Genomic DNA, 13,323 nt, shown 5'->3' with positions numbered 1-13,323 from the left:
GGCCTATATATATGACCTTTCAGCTTCCCTATCAAATCCMAAAAATGTCAAGCAGACAACCTAAAAAAATGTACAATGACAAATGGTTTGATGAATGCAGAAACCTAAGAAAGAAATTGAGAAATCTAATCAACCAAGAACACAGAGACCAAGAAAACCTGAGTCTATACCTTCACTATGGTGAAACATTAAAACAATACTGAAATACACTAAGGAAAAATAAGGAACAGCACGTCAGAAACCAGCTCAGTGTAATTGAAGAATCCATAGAATCGAACCACTTCTGGGAAAATTATAACACACTAAACAAGTTATCTATCCAAAATGGAGATATTTGGATAAATCACTTCTGCAATATTTTTGGCTCTATAACAAAGAATAAACAGCAAAACCAAATCTTAGAATCAGCTATTAAAGACTACCAGAACCAACTGGATTCTCCAATTACATTACATGAACTACAGGACAAAATACACACCCTCAATCACAAAAAGGCCTGTGGTGTTGATAGTATCCTAAATGAAATTTGAAAAAAATACAGACCACAATTCCTTCCACAAACTTAACTCTTTAACTGCTCTGGCATATTCCCCAATATTTGGAACCAAGGACAGMWCYCCCCCCCCCCCCCAATCCACAAAAGTATAGACAAATTTGACCCCAATAACTACTGTTGGACGTGCGTCAACAGCAACCTTGGGAAAATCCTCTGCATTATCATTAACAGCAGAATCCTACACTTCCTCAGTAAAAACGATGTCCTGAGCAAATGTCAAATTGGCTTTTTACCAAATTACTGTTTGACAGACCACATATTCACCCTGCACACCCTAATTGACAAACAAAAACAAAGCCAAGTCTTCTCATGCATGAGGGTCTGCTATACAAATTGTTGGAAAGCAGTGTTCAGGGGAAAACATTCTAAAATCTGTGTACAGAAACTGGCAAAAAAACAKATTTCTTTCCTCAGGGCCGTGGGGTGAGACAGGGATGTAGCTTGAGGCCCACCCTCTTCAACATAAACATGAATGAATTGGCGCGGGCACTAGAACAGTCTGCAGCACCCGGCCATACCCTACAAGAATCTGAAGTCAAATGTATAATCTGGTGCTTCTGTTTTGATATGTAGGCTATGTGCCTTTTTTTCAGGTATTTCTGTCCTTGAGCAGTTCTTGTCTATTAATGTTCTGTATGTCATGTTTTGTGTGGACCCCAGGAAGAGTAGCTGCTGTTTTTTGCAACAGCTAATGGGGATCCTAATAAAAATACCAAATACCAACCAAGGAGGGCCTACAGCAGGAGGGCCTACTGTCAGACCTGAGCCCTGACAGTGACTATCAGTAAGACAAAAATAATGGGGTTCCAAAAAAGGTCCAGTTGCCAAGACAACAAATACAAAATCAATCTAGACACAGTTGCCCTAGAGCACACAAAACTAAACCTTGGCCTAAACATCAGCGCCACAGGTAACTTCCACAAGGCTGTGAACGATCTGAAAGAGAACAATGGCCTTTATGTCATCAAAAAGAACATACAATTCAACATCCCATTTAGGATTTGGCTAATATCTGAATAAAATATAGAAATATTGATAATTTATTTGACCAAGAGCGAGAGAAACAGCACCCATCTGTCTCCTTATGTGTAGACCATGTATCTGATGGCATGTCATACTTTTTCTGGACAGACAGCATCAGATACATGGTCTACATACAGTAAGACAGAGCAGCGCGGTTTCACTTGCTAGTTTCAGCAGAAGAGGCGAAGCAAGAGAGCTCACTCTCGCCAAAATCTGTCCAAAATAAGACAATGCGTTTTTATGGGCATAATATGCAGACCTAAGCTTGTCGCCTGCATTTCCGCCTTTGGGACAATGACTCACATTGTTAGGGCAGAGACATGAGCATCTCGTCATTATATACAGATCTCTGGTTTCAGMCAGTTGCGAATTAGAAAGGAAAGTTGGAAGGTTGCACAGTGCACTGTTTGGATGCTGCCCTCCCCTAAAGTAAACAGAAGTTTTGCCAATATTATATAATTACTCCTGTCTAAATAAAATAATAAAAATACTTTACCAGAGAGCTTGACTAGTGCATAGGCCTACACCTATTKAGGTAGTAGGCCATTTGGGCAGCACACGTGGCAATAGGCCTAGCTGATTGAGTTGCGGTTGTCAATGAAAAGCATATCAAAATGTGTTAAGATAATGTGTCTTGAGTCTAATTTTAAAATGTTGAGACAAGGAAAGAGATGTGTGACGAAGATATGGGCATCTCTCTCCAGAATGTATGCCCTCAGCTCTCCGGGATGTGCCCCACTGTCTTCCGCCAATTCTTGTACATTAAATTGTTTGATTGTGTGAATTGTTTGYCCTTTGATTGTTTATTTGATCAATTCCCCATTACATACGTAACCAGTAGGCCTAGTAGATGTATTGTTAATCCCCATCCTTTATCGTTCTCATTCTGAGTGGAAACGTTCTTTGCAGAGTTCACAACCTGCTACAATTGTGAGAAACAAGTTTTGATTTATTTCATAACCATCATTAAGGAGTTATCCATTTTTTCCATTGTCTTTTGTTTGGAGTGCYMCATGTGAGCAATGAGTATGTGTGTAGTTTCTCTGCCATGATAACGTTGAGGGAGTGGGACAGCAACACAATTAGACRGAACCAAATCATAAGAAAACAAAAAGATAATTACTTGACACCCTGAGATGCCAACCTGCTGAGTTGATACAATGTTGCACTTCACTAACGATAGCTCAAGTCAAGACAGATAGAAAGGCAGGCAGACAGGCAGAGTAGAGATTAATGCGATTGAAARWTCYRGAWYTTTCATCAGGATATTTTCTACTGTTTTTATGTCGACTTTAGGCCTAGTTGACGATGGAAGTTATAGGCCTACTGCTGCACTGGCCTTTAAGCTATCTCTGACTTCCATGTGCACATTTCTTTAGCCCGACAATGGATCATGGTGTATCAATGTGTCCATATGGAAAAGGCTGGTGCTATTGCATTAGTTTAATTTTAACTTAGATTTTTATCATTTTGATTCTTATGACTAACCACAGGAAAGTGTTATTATTGAAATGAAACCGTTCCACGAAAATCCACATTTAAAAATAATCATAACTGGCACCCAGATCGGTAGAATTGGTAGGATAAATTGTAAGTTTCCCCAAACTTGAAACTCATGAGCTGCCTATGGTCTTCATTACGAACACCCATTAACAAAATTTGTGAATGCGCAAGCGTGCGCACACAGGAGGTCCAGTGAAAAAAACTGGCTCGCCTACAGAAATCAAAAACCCGTCCATCTGATTCATTCTGGCACCGGCCCTGCAGAACCCATTGCCCTCTACAGTTGTGAGGTCTGGGGTCTGTTAACCAACCAATAATTCACAAAATGGGACAAACAACAAATTGAGACTSTGTATGCAGAATTCTACAAAAATATCCTTTGTGTACAACGTACAAAAAAAATTATAATAATGCATGTAGAGCAGAATTAGGACGATACCCGCTAATGATCAAAATCCAGAAAAGAGCCGTTAAATTCTACAACCACCTAAAAGGAAGCGATTCCCAAACATTCCATAACAAAAGCCATCACCTACAGAGAGATGAAGCTGGCGCTGGGGCTCTGTTCACAAACACAATAAGACCCCACAGAGCCCCAGGACATCAACACAATTAGACGGAACCAAATCATAAAACAAAAAGATAATTACTTGACACAATGGWAAGAACTAACCAAAAAACAGAGCAAACTGAAATTATATTTGGCCCTGAACAGAGAGTACACAGTGGGAGAATGCCTGACCACTGTATTTGTATATATTATGGATCCCCATTAGTTGCTGCCTCTTTCTAGGGTCCAGCAAAATTWAGGCAGTTATACAATTTTCAAAACATTACAAAACATTCAGAGATTTCACAACACACTATGTGCCCTCAGGCCCCTACTCCACCACTACCACATATTTACAATACCAAATCTGTCTGTGTGTGTATGTGTGTGTGTCCAGTGCGTATGTAATCGTGTGTATGCATGTGTCTGTGTTTGAGTTGCTTCACAGTCCCCGCTATTCCATAAAGTGCATTTATATTGTTTTTTTTAAATCTGATTCTACTGCTTGCATCAGTTACTTGATGTGGAATAGAGTTCCATGTAGTCATGGCTCTACGTAGTACTGTGCGTCTCACATAGTCTGTTCTGGACTTGGGGACTGTGAAGACACCTCTTGTGGCATGTTTTGTGGGGTATGCATGGGTGTCCGAGCTGTGTGCCAGTAGTTCAAACAGACAGCTCGGTACCTTCAACACCTCTCACAAATACAAGTAGTGATTAACTCAATCTCTCCTCCACTTTGAGCCAGGAGATTGACATATTATTCATGTTAACTCTCTGTGTACATCCGAGGGCACACCCTGCTGCCCTGTTCTGAGCCAGTGGCATGTCATTAGTAAAGATTGAAAAAAGCAAGAGGACTAGACAGCTGCCCTGGGGAATTCCTGATTCTACCTGGATTATGTTGGAGAGGCTTCCATTAAAGAACACCCTCTGTGTTCTGTTAGACAGGTTACTCTTCATCCACAATATAGCAGGGGGTGTAAAGCCATAACACATATGCAGCAGACTATGATCGATGATGTCAAAAGCCGCACTGAAGTCTAACAAAACAGCCCACACAATCTTTTTATCATCAATTTCTCAGTCATTTGTGTAAGTGCTTGTAGAATGTCCTTCCCTGATTCAATTTGTAAGTCGCTCTGGATAAGAGCGTCTGCTAAATGACTTAAATGTAAATGTAAATTCAAAATTAAGGAAAACTTTGACAATGTACAGACTCAGTGAGCATGGCAGACCTGGCTCTCAAGAGAAGACAGGCTATGTGCCCACAAAATGAGGTGGAAACTGAGCTGCACTTCCTAACCTCCTGCCAAATGTATGGCCATATTAAAGACACATATTTCCCCTCAGATTACACTGAAAAGGGCAACCAGTGAAGCACAAACACCATTGTAAATATAAACTATACTGAACAAAAAACATAAAAGCAACATGCAACAATCTACTATTTTTCTGAGTAACAATTCATAGAACGAAATCAGTCAATTGAAGTGCCTCACAAAGGCTTTATTACAGACATAAATATTCCCCAGCTAACACAATATCCCCCCCCCCCCCCCCACCCACAAATTGCACCTGTGTAATGATCATGCTGTTTAATCAGCTTCTTGATTTGCGGATGGATGAATTATCTTGGAAATAATAAATGCTCACTAACAGGGATGTAAACAAATTTGTGCACAACATTTCAGAGAAATAAGCTTTTTGTACATATTAAACATTTCTGGGACCATTTATTTCAGCTCATGATACATGGGACCAACACTTTACATGTTGTGTTTATATTTTTGTTCAGTTTATATGTATCTGTCCATTTTCCATTCTGTACTTCAACTATTTGCACATTGTTACAATACTGTACATAGCATTAATAACATTTGAAATGTCTATATTCTTTTGAAACTTTGTGAGTGCTATGTTTACTATTAAGTTAAATAACAAATCCGAAATTATGTTTATTATCTATTCGAGAGAGAGAGCGCACAAGAGAGAGAAATACATATGAACGACCGGGTAAGAACGTATGGTCAGTGGTGTGATGATGCGTTTTATATAATTTGATATCTTGARAACTTCACTGCTGACATGGCCAACAGTTGACTAATGAACAAAATACTAAACGTGTTTTGTTGTTGTAAAGTGATCCTTTAATGTTCATATATATTTGTGAGGGCCTCTACAGTATGAGGGAATGTCAATGTTTGTGTGCTACGGTCTACAGATATTCTCTGGCTTTGAGCATTGCCAAGATTCCACAGAAATAGTGCAAGGCCTCCACAAGCACACACACACACACACACTTCTGAGTGGAAGACTTAATGGAGCTGCAGCTTTAAATCTCTCAAACAGTCTTTAGCAACAAATGTGCACTTGGTTGTGCTAAAACACCAGATGCTGGCAGAGCTGCCTTCTAAATATACATTATTAGTACAGCCTTTTCAAAGCCTTGTGCTTAACCAAAAACTCCCGGGCCTACATCCACGACTGGTTTACAAATATCTGGTTTTAATGTTCTCTAAAAAGGTTGCTTGGTTTTCCAGCTCTGACACGGGCAGCCTGCTATGTGCGGCTTGCAACTACCCCCAGGCTACGTAAAACTGGGTGTGTGAATCCAGCAGCCTGCCCACTCACTTCCCTGGGGTTGTGTGTTGGCCCGGCCAGCTATGGTTCTCTCCTTCCGTTCAGACGAGTACATCTCAAAACAGACGCAGTAACACTTCTGCTCCGTAGCATGCAGATTATATTTCTGACAGTACAGAGGCTTGATATAGGCTACATTAAGAGCCTATCAGGCTTCTCTACAGACCTTGTGAAGTTACTAATGTTAACACTGAAAACAACAGCCCAACATGGTTACTGCCCAGAGAAGTAAACTGCAGCAGAGACAGGAAACAGTGTGGGAGGTCAGCTGAACTGAAACTTTCATGTCAAGCTTTAGATCATTTGCATTTGACAGCCAGTGTAGGTGGAGCAGCCTAAACTATGTTCATTTCTCACGCACATCTCACAAAACAAAACAATCGTCACCAAACAAGACAATCGTCAGATAGGAATAATAGAAGTCCTTTGAAATTGGTACAGGGCATGGGTAGGGGACCTATCAGGGACAACCAAACCCTGGTCAGAAACGTCACTGCTAAATGATCAGCACTCCTAAAGCAGCAATTGCCTACAGTAGGTGAAGCMCAGTTTGATAAGATAAAAGCCCAACAGAAAGAATCAGAAGAATTTAGTGGTAGGGGAGAGCCCAGTCCAGCAGCTGGAATCAGGTSGCTTTAGTTTACCTTGGGGGGGTCGTAGAGCTCCAGCTGGAACCTCTCTCCTGCCAGGCCCTCTCTGATCTTCCTCACAAGCAGGCGGCAGCGCTGCCAGCGATGCTGTGTGTCCGAGATAGTGTCGTCAACCACCAGGTACTTCAGCTGGCCCTCCTTGCAGCTGCTTGCAGCCTGCGGCCTGCGCTTCCCACTCTGCCTACGGGCAAACCTGCTATTCAGCCGTTCCAGGAAGTGGGCCGCCGTCGACGTGGGGAAGGCAGAGGGCGTGGTCTCGTGGGAGGGGTTCCCAGTCAGCGCTGACGACGATAAGGCCGTCACTTCCTCCAGTGCCCCACCCATTCCCCTGTCCACCGGCCTGCTGGGCTGCAGGTCCTGAAGGGGCGGCGGGCGCTTCTTAAAGAGACGGCACACGCTTTTCCTGATCTGGCTGACAGAGAAGTGCGTAACTTCAGCAGCAGTGGAGAAGGAAGTCGAGGTGGGGGTGTACCGTTCGGATGCAGGCCGCCCCTCCGACACAGACACCTCCTCCTGGCTGCGGCTCCGGATGGGAGCTCGAGCTCGTAGCACCGGGTTGGCTGCCGAGCACCGGATGGGGTTCCCCTGCTCCCGGCTTGTCGGCACGGGCTCCGTCTTTGGGGCCAGCACGCCAGGCCGGCCCGCCTCCCTGTAGTCCAGTGCCCCGGAGGTGGTGGTGATGCGGAGCCGGCCCATCATGGGGGGAGGGGGAAGGGGGGGAGGGGTCGATGCAGGGAGTTCTTTGGCCACCTCACTGTGGAAGTGCTGCTGGAACAGCTCATTGAACTGCTTGGAGAAGCTGTCTGGTGGGACGACATCGTGCACTGGCCACTCCCTGGCAAAGTTCCAGTAGTGGTTGGCTAGTTCTCGGGCCGTGGCAATGGCATGCAACTCGCAGAACTCCCTCCAGCCACGAGGCGCTGAAACCGAAGCTGTGGTCGTAGCCTGATGGATAGTGTTACCATTCATTGCAGTAACCAGAACAGCTGAGAATCACTACAAATGACATGTGTTGGTGGGAGAGAGAGAGAGAGAGAGATATTATTTAAAAGGGGCCATTAATACATTCACTTACATTTGAGATATAACAATTGATACAGACCAAAGGTCTATTTAATTMAATTTAAAACCTTCTACTTTAACAGACACCAAAGACCAAAGTAGAGGAAAAGTACCATGCACGACACGCGGACATTCAGAGAAGGAGATTTATCTACCATAAATCTAATTTCAACAAATTCAATTTGATTACAGGTTAACTAACTGCTACACATAATGATGTCATATGATTTATTGGGAGATAGGCCAAACACTACACTACATCCTTCATGAAGAAGATTCAGAGCAATCTGAATATCAACCAAAGAGAAAAAGTTACTGGAGAGAACAAATGATTATAGTAGCCTCAGTCAAACTATAAAAGTATATTTCCTGAAGAAAATGTGTTTGCTTGCTTGTCTTAAAGTATTTATGGTTGTAGCAAAGTAAGTCTATGTATCACTATGGTCATCGAAATGCATTGGATTTAATGTGAATATGGCTATAGTAGAAACTGTTCATCCCAGCGCCTTATTATTTTGTTGACTAAATGGAGTGGAGCAGCTTTTTAAAGAAAAATTCTGTACCTATTCTACTGTTCTATCGCACGTGCGTTGATGTCTGAGGGGGAAAACAGTGGTGGTTGTTTGCAGTAACTCCTTTGTTGGTGACATTTTCACTTTTTAAGACATGACATTTTCACTTTTTAAGTTAACATATAAAAAAAAAGAAAATGTAAAAAAAATAAATGGTTCAAGCACTGGAGCTTATGGAAGAAAACAGATAATATTAAGAGTACATGTAAGATTGAGTATTCTTGCTTTGAGCTAGCACACTAATAAGGGAAAGGTAGCCTACATTGACAAGAACGTCATGCCTCAACTACACAAATTACTAAAAAAGGCTCAACCCTGGATGATACAGTAGTCTTGACACTTTACTCCTAGCTATATTTACATATCTACCTCAACTACCTCGTACCCCTGMACATCGACTCCATACTGTTACCCAGTGTATACAGCCCCGTTATYGTTACTCATTGTGTATTTATTATGTTTCTATTAGTTCTATATATTGTCTCTCTGCATATTGTCTCTCTTATGGCAAAGGCCCATAAGTAAGCATTTCAGTGTAAGTCTGCATCTATTGTTTACGAAGCATGTGACAAATAACATGTGATTTGATGACGCAAATAGGCCTAACTCTGATAAATTTAATTTGTCTTATGAATAATCACATTTATTTGTCACATGCTTTGTAAAACAGGTGTAGACTAACAGTGAAATACTTCCTTGCCAGTAGACCCTACTCTACATACAATTTTTCCAACTTTGCAGCAATGTGGAAATTMTTGTTTAATACACCATGGAAGTACATAATTCCAGCACTGAGTTTTGTTGGTTTTTGAATAATGTGTAGTATTACAGAACCAAAACTGAGATCTGCCTTGTTCCCTGTTCCGCTGCCTGCTGAGGGTTAGAAACAACAGTAATCCTTGTTACTGGGACGCAACATCTCTGATGCTCTCCCTCTGTTAGCGAGCGCTGAGGCATGGAGCAGCATGGTGGGGGTAGAGGAGAGCAATAAAACCTGATTAGATTAAACCCAGATCAGTTTTATACGCTTTACACAGGGAAAAGGCCACACATGAATGGAGCCAATATAGTACTGTGAGAGTGAATGAAGGGCAGATTGAGGAAGTTGGCTTCAGCATTTCTCAAATGGATGCTACAACTGGGGACTTCTCCTTATTCAAGAGGGGGGTCTCATGATAAGGCCTAATGGTGTCAATAAACACACTAGGCTGTTCTCTATGGCCTCTCCCTCCCTCGAGATAGAAGACCAAGGCTGACGAAACTCAACCTCCACCATACGTGATGTGTTTTTCACACGGTGGACAGAGACGTCACAATGTGTGTCAGAGGCGTTGACAGCATCCAGAAATATTGCATCACCAACCATCAATGTCCCACTACCATTCTTCTCCGCCCCCAAAGCCCCTGTACGCATGCTCCCGCTGGTACTCCCACCCCTGCCGCTGGCCCCCAGATGGCTGTTTCTATCAGTGTAGCCAGCCCAGGCATGACTCAGCAGCCTCCAGCACTGCAAGACACACTTCCTCTCCTTCACTGTGTGCCTGCCTCGCCCTAGGCTGTCTGTCCCCCTGCATTCCCTTTGGGCTCAGCCGTGTGACACTGCCCTAACCCTCCAGTGACACTGCCCTAACCCTCCAGTGACACTGCCCTAACCCTCCAGTGACACTGCCCTAACCCTCCAGTGACACTGCCCTGGCCTACTGGAGGCAGAGCAGCAACACAACCCTCACGTCGTCCTAGTGGAAGCCCTCTAAACAGGGTGGACATAATTATATCTCATAGGTCGGTATCTGTGCTCACACACTAAACAGTGTTCCTTGTGACCCCCGTTGGGAACGGTGGTTACTTTAGGCCATGGAGTAGACAGAAGATCCCTCCCTCCTCAAGCCTGCTGCAGTGGACCCAGTGAAGAGCTCATCCCGGTCAGATGACAAACACTCACCTTGAACTTAGCATGACACAGAGAGAATCCTGACTGTTTTATTAAGGCTGTTTTACRCAAGAGAAAGACATCTACCCCATCCCCTGTACTATTAGCCTACATGAACAACTGTCAGAGTAGCCATCCCCTATTACCACACAATAACTTTGATCCAATCCCAAATGGTGTTGTTGATTCTCCATATTGCACAGGTTTGGTGTTTGAATGCAAAGTGTTTCTAAGGAAGTACAAAACACTGACAAGCAGGGAACCAAGAGAAGTGGGTATGTAAAAGCCTCATGTGCTTTGGCCTGGCTCTCGGAGGAAGGGAGAGAACCCAGGTGGCAGACTCACTGAGACAAAAGAAAGGTCTAGCGACCAGTGGCACTAAGGCAGCAATCTCAGGAACAGGAAACCCTGCCCTGCCCTGGCAACCGTCTCCAACACAAACCGTACCCTACAGTACCCTGGCCTGGAAACTGTGGGAGCCAGCTCTCATTCAGTTCACTACCCTGAGCCAGAGAGGAAGCTGAAACACAAAGTGGGTCGGACAGCTGGCCGTTACGCGAGGCAACGCAGACGGGGTCTGTCAGCTGCCGTTACGCGGCAACGAGACGGGTCTGTCAGCTGGCCGTTACCGGCAACGAGACGGGTCTGTCAGCTGGCCGTTACACGGGCAACGAGACGGGTCTGTCAGCTGGCCGTTACACGGCAACGAGGGACGGGTCTGTCAGCTGGCCGTTACACGGCAACGAGACGGGCTCTGTCAGCTGGCCGTTACACAGCAACGAGACGGCTGTCAGCTGCCGTTACACGGGCAACGGAGACGGTCTGTCAGCTGGACGTTACACGGCAACGAGAGCATATCGGTGTAGGCCGGGATGTGTAGGCTTAGGCTATGTTCTGTTTTCTGTGTCAACTCGTTGTCCATGTGCGTAAAGCAATAATAAATATTATGAAAAAGTGGTTGTAAAGGATAGGCTTCTAGTGGGATGAGTCTATATCTCAACGGCAACTGGACCTTTTCTCTACCTCTCTAGTAGCTTATGGGTACTTTACAAAGTAGTGGATTACACTTTGGCAGAAGAGGGACATAATTCCTAACCTTTGTCCCCAGTCCTTCAACATGCTTACTCACAACAATGCAAGCTCCACACAACACAATGTAGCTATTCTTATGACGCACTGAAACAACTCCACAATTTCCCAGATTTAGAAAATAGAGAATSAAGTAGCGAAGGCCAAGCCAAATGCAGGGAACAAGTAAGGATTTTCCCTGTGTCAGACAGTGAGGGGTGAGAGGGGGAACTGACGGAATGAATAGTTTACAATACAGAAACATTAATGTTTCCTAAAGAAAGTGCGTGTGTGTGCTTGCTTGTCCTAAAGTATTTATGGTTGTGAAAGTTGTTTTGGTGTTGGTAGCTTTTACTGTTATGGCGTTTAAGGCAAAATCGATAGGCCAATAACAAAAGGTGTGGCGAATAACAAGTGTTTTTGCTTTCAGCAAGCACACTAATAAAAAGAATGCAATAAAAAGAAAGGAAATAAGCTGTTCTACAGTCCAAAAGCAAATTTGGCATGCTTCAGCTAGCACAAGCATATCTAGTAGCCTAATGCTATGCTAACAAATACCGTGAAAGTTTTAATCTGGGAATGCAGAAGCAAATCTTGTGTGCGCTAGCTAGCTACTTTGTTTACTTTGGTTGGAGGAAGTGGCAAAATCTGAACTAGTGAAGACAGTAGATTTAGCCCCTCCCTACTACTGAACCATCTGGCCTAAGCAGGTACTTTCCGGTTATATTATTCACCTCAAGCACCCCTTTATTCATCATGAAAACCCTAACGCGCCATTTCCAACAAGAGAGAAATCAAATCATTCATGAGAAAAATCAAGTCAAGAAGTATGTGGGACGCTGGGCTGAAGGGAGTTGTTCAACCTAGTTCAGCGCGGAAACGTGATAWCTACAACGACCATAATCTATTGCGCCTGGTCTTTCCGACTCGGACAGAGATGGATGCACTTCTACACCTGCTACGTAGATGCACACAGAATGCACGCAGCCCGCGAACCGCATTAGAGAGAAGAAAGTACACAACCACGAGAGAGAGGGATATAGACAGTTCATGAAAGTGTGCCTCATCTACTTTGAAGAACTAGTAAAATTATTGTCAATACTTAGGCAGGCGAGCTAAATAGGATGACTGAAGACAGTACAGTATGGGGAGAACAGAGATGATGTTGTCTGGCTGACTGCTGCTGCCTGAGCAGAGATGAGAGGATGACTGAAGACAGTACAGTATGGGGAGAACAGAGATAATGTTGTCTGGCTGACTGCTGCTGCCTGAGCAGAGATGAGAGGATGACTAAAGACAGTACAGTATGGGGAGAACAGAGACAATGTTGTCTGGCTGACTGCTACTGCCTGAGCAGAGATGAGAAAGGATGACTTTGAAGGAATGAAAGACAAAGTCATCAAATAAAAAGTAATATACACAACTGAAATATTGTACTATTCATAGAAATGTCCTAGTGATGTCTACCCAATGTGGACCTGACAGAGATGATGGAATATTGTTTTGGCAATTGAAAGTTCACTGTTTTGGGCTTTGAAATTTCCATTAAAAAAAATCTATAAACAATGATTTGAATGTAATTATTTCATCATGCATTTAATGATATTTTTTTTAATCAAAACTCGTGATCATCTTTTAATAATCAAACCGAGTGGAGAATGAAAGAGGACACCTCCCACAGCTAATCAAAGACACGCCCTGTGGCACACCATCCATGCCCAGGCTGAGTTCACCCCAAATGGCCCTCCAAACCAACCATGGACCCA

At 43.5% G+C, this 13,323-nt stretch overlaps 1 protein-coding gene across 3 annotated transcripts in view; it reads right to left on the bottom strand.

Moving 5' to 3' along the window:
- The window catches only part of LOC111974922 (SH2B adapter protein 3-like), a 61,355-nt gene that overhangs the window by 34,358 nt on the left and 13,674 nt on the right, over positions 1-13,323 (bottom strand). For all 3 annotated transcript variants that reach the window (XM_070446897.1, XM_024002999.2, XM_024003000.2), the window contains exon 2: positions 6,920-7,921. In XM_070446897.1, the coding sequence (XP_070302998.1) occupies positions 6,920-7,894 (975 nt within the window). In that variant the 5' untranslated portion in view covers positions 7,895-7,921. The remainder of the gene's footprint in view (positions 1-6,919; positions 7,922-13,323) is intronic.

Source organism: Salvelinus sp. IW2-2015, linkage group LG15, assembly GCF_002910315.2.
Source record: "Salvelinus sp. IW2-2015 linkage group LG15, ASM291031v2, whole genome shotgun sequence".
In the NCBI taxonomy this organism is placed as follows: Eukaryota; Metazoa; Chordata; class Actinopteri; order Salmoniformes; family Salmonidae; genus Salvelinus; species Salvelinus sp. IW2-2015.
The sequence above is the reverse complement of the archived record's forward strand: the minus strand, read 5'-3'. Positions and strand labels throughout refer to the sequence as shown.